General features: G+C 43.9%; 1 protein-coding gene across 1 annotated transcript in view; it reads right to left on the minus strand.

Annotated features, from left to right (window-relative positions):
- Positions 1-11,473, minus strand: part of uimc1 (ubiquitin interaction motif containing 1) — a 24,895-nt gene that overhangs the window by 12,330 nt on the left and 1,092 nt on the right. The window contains exons 2-9 of the mRNA XM_034890002.1: positions 10,224-10,348; positions 10,018-10,090; positions 7,944-8,062; positions 6,306-6,486; positions 5,381-5,523; positions 4,313-5,023; positions 2,999-3,047; positions 995-1,098 (exon numbers count right to left, since the gene is read on the minus strand). Of these exons, the coding sequence (XP_034745893.1) occupies positions 995-1,098; positions 2,999-3,047; positions 4,313-5,023; positions 5,381-5,523; positions 6,306-6,486; positions 7,944-8,062; positions 10,018-10,090; positions 10,224-10,328 (1,485 nt within the window). The 5' untranslated portion in view covers positions 10,329-10,348. The remainder of the gene's footprint in view (positions 1-994; positions 1,099-2,998; positions 3,048-4,312; positions 5,024-5,380; positions 5,524-6,305; positions 6,487-7,943; positions 8,063-10,017; positions 10,091-10,223; positions 10,349-11,473) is intronic.

Raw genomic sequence — 11,473 nt, forward strand, 5'->3', positions numbered from 1 at the left:
GTTGGGGTTAGGGTTAGGGTTAGGGGGTTAGGGTTAGGGTTAAGGGGGTTTGGGTTAAGGGTTTAGGGGGTTAGGGTAAAGGGGTTAGGGTTAAGGGTTAGGGGGTTAAGGGTTTTATCTGTCTTAATGTTTTCATTTTTAACTGTTTCTACCTGTGTTTTATCTGTTTTTTTGTTGTTGTTTAACTGATTTTGTGTAAAGCCCTTTGAATCGCCCTGCTGCTGACATGTGCTCTACAGATAAAGCTGCCTTGCTTGTTATGACACACAACAGGAAGCACCAACGCTACGGAGAAAACTGCAGTTTGAACTGTGAATAAAATGAGAATTACAGTAGGATCATCATCAAGTCAAAAAGAAGGAAATAGTGAGTTTAAAAACTACAGTTCCAAGTTATGCATTCATCAATACGGCTCTTAAAAGATGAGGCTGATGTAATTATGTAATTTTCTGTAATTGTGAACAAGTCTTATACACTCAAACAAATCAACAACGTATAAGTCCGTCTCTCAGTGCTTTTCTACTTCCTGTCTGTGGCTCTCAGCTGCAAGCCCATTGGTTCCCACTGAAGACACACTGTACATCTTTAGAAACACCTCACAAATACTGCATATAGTTTAAATTTTCTAATTTATTAGGTTCACGATTTCCTAAAACAACTGGTCAATGAGAAAAATGTCAAAAGTGACTAAATGTGAACAAATGTCAATAAAAGTGACCTAAATGTTAACAAAAGTCAAATAAAGTGACGAAAATATGAAGAGATGTCGGAAAAAGTAACAAAAATGACCCAAAAAAGTGACAAAAAAAGTCGTGAAACTTTGAAAAAGTGACAAAATCATCGGGGGAAAGCCACAAAAGTGGTCGGAAAAGACGTCATTGTAGTTTTTAAATCAAACAATTTGTGAACACGAACACAGAATCTCGCCGGTGTTATTCCTCAAATTAAATAAAACCATTCTGGTGTTGCACCAGTGAGAGGGCGGCCGTTGTACCGTGACGTCCTGGTCCTCGTCAGACCAGCGCAGCACCATATCGCTGGTCAGCTCGGTCCCCCCTGAGTCTTTGGACACGTCGTTCAGCTCCTCCTCTGCGTTATCTAAAACCAGAAGACACTCATATGTCTTTTATGTCTTTTCCAACCAAGGCAGTTCTGGTGCTGGTTCTGGAGTCAGGGCCAAGCACTGTATTGTATAGAGCAATGTTTCCCAAACTTAGGGTCGGGACCCAAAATGGGTCGCAGACTCTCTCTCACTCTCTTATCCTAGGGGGGGATAAGAGAGTGAGTTGAGAAAGGGGGGAGACACAGAAAGGAGAATAGAGACCTTTTCTGCTATACGGTTTACTTCTCTAGGAAGAATAATAGTTCATTTTCCTAAATCCCAATGTTTCCCAAACATAGGGTCGGGACCCAAAATGGGTTGCAGACCCGTTTTATTGGGTCGCCAATTGGCAGAGAACAGACTAAGTGTTCAGCATGAGCTCAGAATGACCTCAGCATGACCTCAGAATGACCTCAGAATGACCTCAGCATGACCTCAGAATGACCTCAGAATGACCTCAGCATGACCTCAGAATGACCTCAGAATGACCTCAGAATGACCTCAGAATGACCTCAGCATGACCTCAGAATGACCTCAGCATGACCTCAGAATGACACTTTCAAAAACCGAACCTACACTAGATCAGCTGGTTGATATCTCCAACCAGACACACACATGTCATTAAATTCAAGTCAGCATTATTTAAACAAATGTCGGTACTGAGGGATGATGGGAGGGGATGAGAACATGAGTTGAGAAAGAGGTGAGACACAGGAAGGACAATAGAGACCTTTACTGTTTTTGTTTACTTTTATAATGGAATAAATACACTTCATATACATTTAAATTCATGGTTTGTTCCGTCTTTTGTCCACAGTTTAAAAATGTAGATGTTACAATGACTCATGGTATATTTTTGTAAATTTGGGTCCGGGGGAGACACCGAATTTCTCTTTTGGGTCTAGAGCTGAAAAAGTTTGGGAACCAGTGGTGTAGCGGGTCAAAGACGTGGACCAGTCTTCCCACTTCACTCACTGAGATTTCTAAAGAACTCTTTAAATTGAGAGTCAAGTTGTTGCTCCTAAGTTGTCTGAATTTTCCATTTGGGTTCGTGCTCTAAATGTAATTTTAAGTCATTTTATACAAAGAAATGTGTTTTTGTTGTTGTTTTGTTTTTACATATTAACATATAAATTGTTTTTAAATTGTTAAATGTATTTGTTTTTATGCAGATTGCCACTTATTAAGCACCTTGGATGGTTTTTCGGCAATCGTCCATCACATTTTTTTTGTGTGACAACATGATACTGTTTTAATGTTTTTGTTGTGAAAATAAATCAAAAATCAAAAATATCGAACCGGTTCTTTGCTTTTTCCACACAAATGAACCTGGTTCTGGGCCAAGAAGACGGTTTCAACTCAGCGCTGGTCTAGAGATAAGACCCGGTTACGTCAGGTGCTGGTGGGGGGGGGGGGGTTATCATGACGTTCGAGAACAAAAACTTCTGGCGGCCATTTTGAAACCACCGGTCAGCTGTTAACCATAGAGAGCTGTTAATGTTAGCTTTGGACCTGGATGGGAAACCAGAACCACCGTGGTCTGGGGGGAAACCAGAACCACCGGGGTCTGGGGAGGAAACCAGAACCACCGTGGTCTGGAGGGGAAACCAGAACCACCGTGGTCTGGGGAGGAAACCAGAACCACCGTGGTCTGGGGAGGAAACCAGAACCACCGTGGTCTGGAGGGGAAACCAGAACCACCGTGGTCTGGGGAGGAAACCAGCGGTCTGCTGGCTCTCAGGCTGGGGAAGATCCAGCTGGGTCTTAGAGAACTGGAGAGTAGAACCAGCACCGAACTGGCACCAGAACCAGCACAAGAACCAGCACCTGGTTAGGCTTGGTGGAAAAGACACACCAGAGACCCCCTGACAACAGACTGTTAGTGTTTCACGGTACCTGATGCCTTCTTAAAGCGGCCGTCTGGGTTGTGGTCGGTCTCGCCGCCCTGAATGTAAAAGCAGGAAGAACAGGTAATTAGAAAAGATATCCGAGCGTTACGACTGGATCACTGCAGGAGAAAAAATACCATTTAATGTCCAAAAATCACATTAAAAACGTGAGAACAATCAACCACCAACCGAGTCTTTACCTCAGCTCAAACTGAGCCACAGCGTTGGGAAATTAATGATTTACACAAATTATAGACAAGTTAAAATATGTTTAACACGTAAAAAAAACAATAAACAAATTTAAATAATTTAATTTAACAGCATCTGACTGCTTGATGCTGCATTGTGCTCAAATTGGGGTAAAAATCCTTGTTTTAATATATATATATATATTTATTATATCGGTATATAATAAATAAGTTGCAGAACAGCGTGATGCTTCCTAGACACGATTAGAGCTACACTAATAAATCAAGTAGGCCGTAATATCAGCTTTTTGGAGTTAGTTGTGATTAATATCGCCAAACATGTCAGCTGATAACTTATCAAAAATGAAAGTGACGCGTTTATTTTAACACCACAAAACGTCTGTGTCTTGGTCACAATTTCTGCAAGAGATCCTTTCCAATAAGGTTTGTTTTTGTGTTGCGTTCATGTAAAAAATAAAACAGTAGCCGAGGGATCGTTACTGGACTCTGAAACATCATCGTAAGACGATTAAACCCGGACGCTGGATGAGGACTTTGTTTAACACCTGAACCCGTCTGTGCCGGATGCTTGGCGCCGACACATCACATCTACCGCCGGTTACTGCGTTGCCGACTCTGACCCTCCTGCCGGCGGCTGCGTGGAGCAGCATTCTGTACTCGTCGGTCTTTTCATGACGCGTGCAGCAGAGAACGCACCGTCATTGGTTCAGATACACAGGAGGCGGGTCTTGTTGGCTATTTAAAGCCACGTGACGACACAAAATGTGCCGTAGTTTGCTGAAAATCACGTCAATCAACCAGACACACGTGTGCGTTTGTTTATGAATGTTTGAGAGACGAGCGAGAAAATGTCTCCGACAGAGGAGGAGTTAGACAGCGAGGGCAGGGACGTTGAGGTGGAAGATAGATGAGGAGTTTGGGAGGGAGGATGTGGTAGATGATGATGATGATGATGATGATGATGATGATGATGATGATGATGAAGAAGTGCTGGAGGATCCTTTTTTGCTCCACGCAGCAGCCGGCAGGAGGGTCAGAGTCGGCAACGCAGTAACCGGCGGTGGATGTGATGTGTCGGCGCCAAGCATCCGGCACAGACGGGTTAAACTCACCTGCGCCAGACTCTGAGATGGATCCCTGGTGATGGTTGAATCCCCGTCACTGTCTGAACCTGTGAGCTCTGGACCTGAAGGACTCACAGAGGGTTTCAGCTCATCAGGGGGACCCGTTGGTCCTCGTCCAGTCGCGCCGAACACCGGGCTTGTACAACACCCGTGGCTCTGCTCCGCCTGTCCTCCGTCAGCCTCTGGGAATACAGGACTTTCACAGGTTGCTGATGTTTCAGGGGGAACGGGGTTCCGGGGGAAGCCGGGGCTTCTTGGGAATACTGGACTCTTAGGCCTCACAGAGGAGGTTAAACTCTCCTGAGAAGAGCACGTGAACCCTGAGTTGCAGACACTGACTCGGGGTTTGCAGGCACTTGGAGACGTCTTGTGCTGAGTACTCCTGCCAAACACCGGACTCATGAAGTACTCAGGATCCGGCTCCGTGTCTTCATCCTCTCCCTGATCCGTCTCTGAGAAGACAGGGCTCCTGGACCGAGGGAGGCCACTGGAGCCTTTGGGACTCTCGGGTTGAGCGGGCGGAGACTTTCCAGTCGAGGTACAAGTGTCCTGAGAGCACAACACAAACCCTGAGGTTCTGTAGGTGTCCAGCAGGTTCTGGCTCAGCCGGGGGACGTGGACCTGGGCTCGGTAGCCAGCGGAGGGGAAGACGGGGGATTTCTGGAGCTGACAGTCTTCGATCTGGGTCGAGTCGGAGCTCTGATTAGATGTTGAGAGGAGACAAACACACACATTATCCGTCATGTGGAGCGGTGTTTGTGTGATGAACGCCGGTCCGATATCTCTCTCTTTCAGCTGTTCTTTTACACACATTTAAGGAAATTAGGATGAAGCTATTTTTCACTTATTATTGACAGATTAATAGACAATTGATAATACTCATTAGTTACTAAACAGAACGTCTTTTGGGATTTGAAGGCCTCAGTTTGGGCTCTTGGAACCTGTGACCAGCAACGTTTTCTGACATTTTAAACACTAAATAAATAATTATGTAACCAAAAAAATAATAATCAACAGGGTTAAAGGAAAGACAAGATAGAACTGTTTAGGGCGAACCAGGGGCGAGTCCAGCGGCCCGGAGATCCAGTCCGATCTGCAGGGGGAAGCCTGAGAGTCTGGCATCTCCAGCAGAGGACTTCCTTCTTTCCTTCTCCTCTTTTTACTCCCGTTTTTACTTCCATCTCCGGTTCCTTCTGCTCCTGGAATACAGCAGAGAATGTCTCACGTGGGATGTTATCACAAGACATGGACAAAGTCTGCATATATGCATAGGTGGACGCGTGTGTATGAGCATGTGTCATGTTCATGTATAATATGATGCGTATGAATGCTGCTTTATGTGCATTTAAACTTACACTTTTTCCTATGTTGCAATTTCTTTTAACAATAATACTTAAAACCCGACAAAGGGAAGTATCTTCGTTCTTTCACACTTCCTATCGTTGATTTTCTTTTAATGTATGTATTGTTATTACCTCCCCCTGCCTGTGTGTGTGTGTGTGTGTGTGTGTGTGTGTGTGTCTGTGTGTGTGTGTGTGTGTGTGTGTGTGTGTGTATCCGACCAATGACAATTTGGTAGCATATCGACCAACCAACCCGACGGTGTCAGCCATGTTGATGCCAAATTATATAGTTTCCCTTTGATATAATTTTACTTTGATACTTGTCAGTGTTGGTGCAAAGGGAAACTTAACATTGTAGGGTATTTCAATTTAATTCAATTTAGTTTATTTATGAAAGGGGACAGTGCAAATTAATAAAACGCATGATTTTACACGGGCTAGAATTACCCAGAAGGCTATTTTCATCTGTAGTCCAGGACATGCAGAACACAACTTAGCACCAAACATCACAGAGAGCAAAAAGATTAACAACAAAACCAAAGCACCATTTAGAATTTAACAATTCAACTGACCCTGACTCCGAACCGGCACCAGAACCCCCTTGGTGCAAAAGACATAGGGGTCTCGTGGTTACTCACTTCGGTTCAGGGCTGTCTCTGGGGGACAGACGTCCTCCGACGGTCCCTGATCGATGGCAGACCCTGTCCTCCCGTTGGAGTACACGAGTTTCCGGCGAGAGCCGAGCCCGAGTGAAGCTCCGGCGTCGGGGGGGAGGTTCGGACTCTGGGGCGGCGGGACCGGTTGTGTCTGGCTGACCAGCTGCAAGACAAAACCCAACAAATGGATTCTGGATCCTTAAACGCTCTGAGCCCTGAGGCCCATCGTCCGTCTGGATTTATTTTATAATAACTTGTAAAACATCAACCCTGTTGTCTACAGATAAGGTATGAACATCATTTAAATCAGGACAAACTGGGTTATTAGAATATTTGGGTTGCAGTGAGGTCACTTGCATGTTAAAAATGGTTGTAGGACCTTAAAGACAAATAAATCAATAAAACAGAACATGAATCTTCCAGATATGTATTGATATCACAGACAGATAAGTCATGAATAAGCCATTTTACTCTCTAAAACTCTTCTCATATGTTTTGGGAGTCACACTGTGAAGAAATAATCATTATAACTTATACAGATGACAGAATCCATGCTTTATCTCAAAGAAAGTCAAGACGCTTTTGCTCTCATGACATTTATTATGCCAATAATAACATAATAATGTCATATTTAATGATATTACACCCACAGCAATGCTACACAAGCATGTGTGTGTCTAAAACAGTCCTCCTGTTGGCCTTCCATACAGGAGGACACGTCGTCTCCCATACATTGTAATCCTTGACTTGCGTCATAAATAAGCAAAAACGCAATGAATTAAGGACATAAAGTGGATAAATCTTGGATGTAACGGTTTGGATTTAATGCTCAACGACCCCGAGAAGTTCCAGGCTGGAGAGAAGATCCCCTGTAGAGGCTAGAGAGACCCCGAAGAGACCCCGAAGAGACCCCGAAGAGACCCCGAAGAGACCTCCGGGACCGCTAACTCGTTAGCTTTTAGCTGCAACCATCGGTAAGTCTCTAGCTTTTATGGTTATTAAATGATCGATGACTTCCTGTATGAACTCTTTCAACCAGATTCATGCATTTAGTGTCTATGTTCCCAGAGTCATAACTCTGAATCAAACACACAGTAATAGTCGTTTGTATTGCCACGGTTACAAAATAGTGAAAATAATTATAAAATAGTCTTTATATTTCCTGCTGGCATACCACAAAGCATTATGGGAACTGTAGGCCAAAACCTTAACACCTTTATGCCAACTAGAAGTAAGAAAAGGGACAGTGACAATAGAAATTACATGTTGCCGTATCACTTGTGTTATTGTGATATTTCTCTGGCTCAGATTGTCCCATTGACTCATTTCTGCAGCTTCTAAAATGACCATACAGTCAAACAATACCTCTAAAGCAGTTTCAACAAAAATAGCCATCATTAAATTAAGAATCTAAAAAAGCAACTCCTCTGTAGGGCTGTCCAAAAAAAAAAAAATGGACATTTTGAATATTCGTCCTAGAAAACTACAGAAGTGCAAATCTAATTTTTGTTGTGCGTTTGATCCAAAAAGAGGGCGAACCAAGTCTCTCTCTTATAATATTCAAATGTACATTTTCCTATGTGGATCTGGCGTATTGGTTGAGAGCTCCTCTGTACTCACGCTCTCGCGGAGGGCCTTCATCATGGCGTCCTCCTCCTGCTGGCGCCTGACCGCGGCGGCGCTGGCTTCCTGTTGGCTCAGACGCAGAGCCCAGTCCATCATCTCCTCCTCGCTCATCTCTGACAACAACACGGACACGATCACCACAAGACCAACACCGAGGCTTGTGTACGTTAGACATGGTCTTTACTAGGGGTGTGACGAGACGCTTACTCCACGAGACCACACACATCACGACAACGACACGAGACCAGAGTTTTTTTTTTTTAAATTAAAGAAATCCTCGATGAAATATATGAATGGAAAATAGTTTGTTTTTTTTTCAACTGAAAAATCACAAAATGCAAAACAATTTAGGTGCATTTTGAAATCAACTATTAATGATGAATGTTGTTTAACTTTTTTTTTTTTTACTATTTTAATGAATTATATGCAGTAAAGGACGTGCAAACACTGCTAAATGTTTTGTATAAACTCCACCACCAACGGGCTTCTGCCCCGGACAATCTCACACGAGAAATCTAACTCCTCTCCACAAACCGAACAGCATAAATAAAATAAATGTGTAAATAACAGAAAAATAACACTTTAAATGCAATCAGCACGTGTATCAATAACCAAAGTGCTGCTCTCTCAAAACTACAAGTGCAAACAGAAACAATTTTTTTCTTCAAGCGTGAGAAAGAGAGAAAGTACACAGAAGAGCCTAAGATATGGTCGTGTTCTTTTTCCAGAATAGAAGCATGTCGACCGTTTCTGGCAGCAGGCGAGACCTTTGGGCAGTAACTAATGTCTCCTGCAGTAGAAAAAACAGAGGGAGCAGGGATGGAAAGGTATGCTTCGGCAAGTGGACACAGCAAAGGACATCTTGAGCTGTCTTCTCTCCACCACTTCAGAGGGCAGCAACTGAGTATGTGTGAGCAGGAAAACCAAAATGATTTAAAAGTGGCGGGGGGGATCTTCAATACTAGTTTCACGCTCCATCACGCTGACATCCCATCGCCTCACGAGACAACTTTTCCTCGTCACGTTGTAATCTCGTCACACCCTTAGTCTTTACTAGTGTAGATTCAAGCTTTCAATCAGGTGTTTTTAGACTGCGCGTTGGTTAATAAACTCGACACTTTTGATGGCGTCAACAACAACAGGGACACTTTTACTAAAAGTCCAAAAAACTGAGGCTTGTGTATATGAGACTCTGGACCCGCCTGCACGAGGACGTCAGCTCAGCTGAGTCAGTCTGCTCCTTTAAGTCCCTTCTTAAAACATACTTCTATAGGAGAGCCTTTCCCGATCTTATCCGACTTTATTTTATCCCTTTTATTCATCATATTTTACCAATTTTATATGTATCTGTATTTTAGTCTTTTCAACTGTTTTCATGCCCTTATCTTTTTGTATTATTGTCTCTTGGGTTTTATTGTCTTCACACTTGTTTCAGCACTTTCTAACTTGGTTTTTGAAAAGTGCTCCACAAGATTATTATTATTATTAATATTATTATTATTATTCAAGCTTTAGATAGCGTGCCAATAGCACGTTTTAGACTGTGCTTTGGTAAATAAACTTGACAATTTTGATGGCGTCATCTTCTCATCATCTCAAAAGTAGCTCCAATAAATACTATTACACATTAATGTAAAAAATCAAAGTCATGTTTTTATTTAACATAGTTCTGGATCTGGAGTTTTTCCTCTCCACTGTGGCCCTGCTGCTTGCTCTGGAGGAAACTACTAGACCTGTTGGGTCCTTGTAAATTCTTGAGTGGGGTCTAGACCTGGTCTATCTGTAAAGGGTCTCCAGATAACTCTTGTTATGAATTGATACTATAAATAAAATAAAACTGAATTGAATCTGATCTCCACTTCTTCTTTTGCTGCATCGGGTGTTTAGTTTAAAGAAATACAACCAAACCAGACTTCCTCTTTTCTCTCTGTATTGACTGTTTATTGTATTTATGATTCTGATATTGTGTGACTCCACCTTTAACAGTGTTTACACACCAACAACAACACAGTAGGAGGTAAATGTTTAGTAATAGTCTGGTAACCTAAACGTCACGCTCGTTACCGACCTTTGGGTTTGGACTTGTTCTCTCTCTTGCGTTTTTGGTTCGATGAAGACGACTGGAGCGACGGTAAGAAGTCCTAAAAAGAAAAGACAAACTGTGAAGGAAGAACAGCTGTTTGGAAAACAAATGAAGAACGAAAACGCTGATTAAAGGCCGAGCTAAACACGGCTTCAGGGACGCTGGAACTGGTTTTCATCACATTTCTTTACATTGTGGTCCCTGTCGTCGAGAGCCTCGTCCTCCGGCGTGTTGTCGGCGATCTGTCGGCTTCCAGAGGGAACGTCGTCCTTGAGCATCTGCTTCCTTAGAGCCATCCTGGTCCACTCCTGAGACACTTTGTCCAATAGAAACAGAGGAAAAAAAGCTTCAATACACTTTCAATACAGCTTCTTAACACTCTAATCATTAAGGTGGAAATCCCATGTAGCTCACCTGCCTATTCTAACTTTTTAGCCTGTGTGTGCTGGATTTTGTGACATATCAGCAAAGTCATGGCTGTTGTTAAATAGTCTCTAAACTAGCCACTAGTTTGGAAAAGAAGGGAACAAATCTCCCTTTAAGTGGCATTTCAGCTCATTCACGTATACAAAGATTAAACCAATGCGTTGGCTAAACCCACCAGACTCCATGTAAATAATCAGTGATTTTAGCATCGTAAAACACGGCTTTCTGAAACATCTCTGAGCTCGTCTGGAGCGACTATCGACTCCTTTTGGTCGGGGTTTTCTTTCTTTCGTTCCAATATCGTGTCTGTCAGTCACTGTGGAAACCGGGGACAGGTCACCCTAGCCTAAAGGCCCAATGGATTGGTTCAATCCTGTCAGAGACAAGGCGCTGGTCTAATCTTTGTATACGTGATTGAGCTGAAATGCCACTTAAAAGGAGATTTGTTCCCCTCTTTTCCAAACTAGTGGCTAGTTTAGAGACTATTTAACAACAAAAACAACATCCAGCATTTGCACACACAGAGTAGTGCTTCTGCTTTTAACACATGCAACGTGTTAAACGTGTTCCCAGAACTGCTGCACAGCTAATAACGGATAATCTCGCAGCAGTAACGTTAGCTTTGGGGGACCACACGTCCCCGGTTCCCAGTTTTGGTGACCTGTCCCCGGCTGGACCTGTCCCCGGCTGGACCTGTCCACGGTTGGACCTGTCCCCGGATGGACCTGTCCCCTGTCCCCGGCTGGACCTGTCCCCGGCTCCCCAGATGGACCTGTCCCCGGATGGACCTGTCCCCGTATGGACCTGTCCCCGGATGGACCTGTCCCCTGTCCCCGGCTGGACCTGTCCCCGGCTCCCCAGACGGACCTGTCCCCGGATGGACCTGTCCCCTGTCCCCGGATGGACCTGACCCCAGATGGACTTGTCCCCGGATGGACCTGTCCCCTGTCCCCGGCTTGACCTGTCCCCTGTCCCCGGCTCCCCAGATGGACCTGTCCCCGGCTGGACCTGTCCC

The sequence above is a fragment of the Etheostoma cragini genome, chromosome 13 (assembly GCF_013103735.1).
Source record: "Etheostoma cragini isolate CJK2018 chromosome 13, CSU_Ecrag_1.0, whole genome shotgun sequence".
NCBI lineage: Eukaryota > Metazoa > Chordata > Actinopteri > Perciformes > Percidae > Etheostoma > Etheostoma cragini.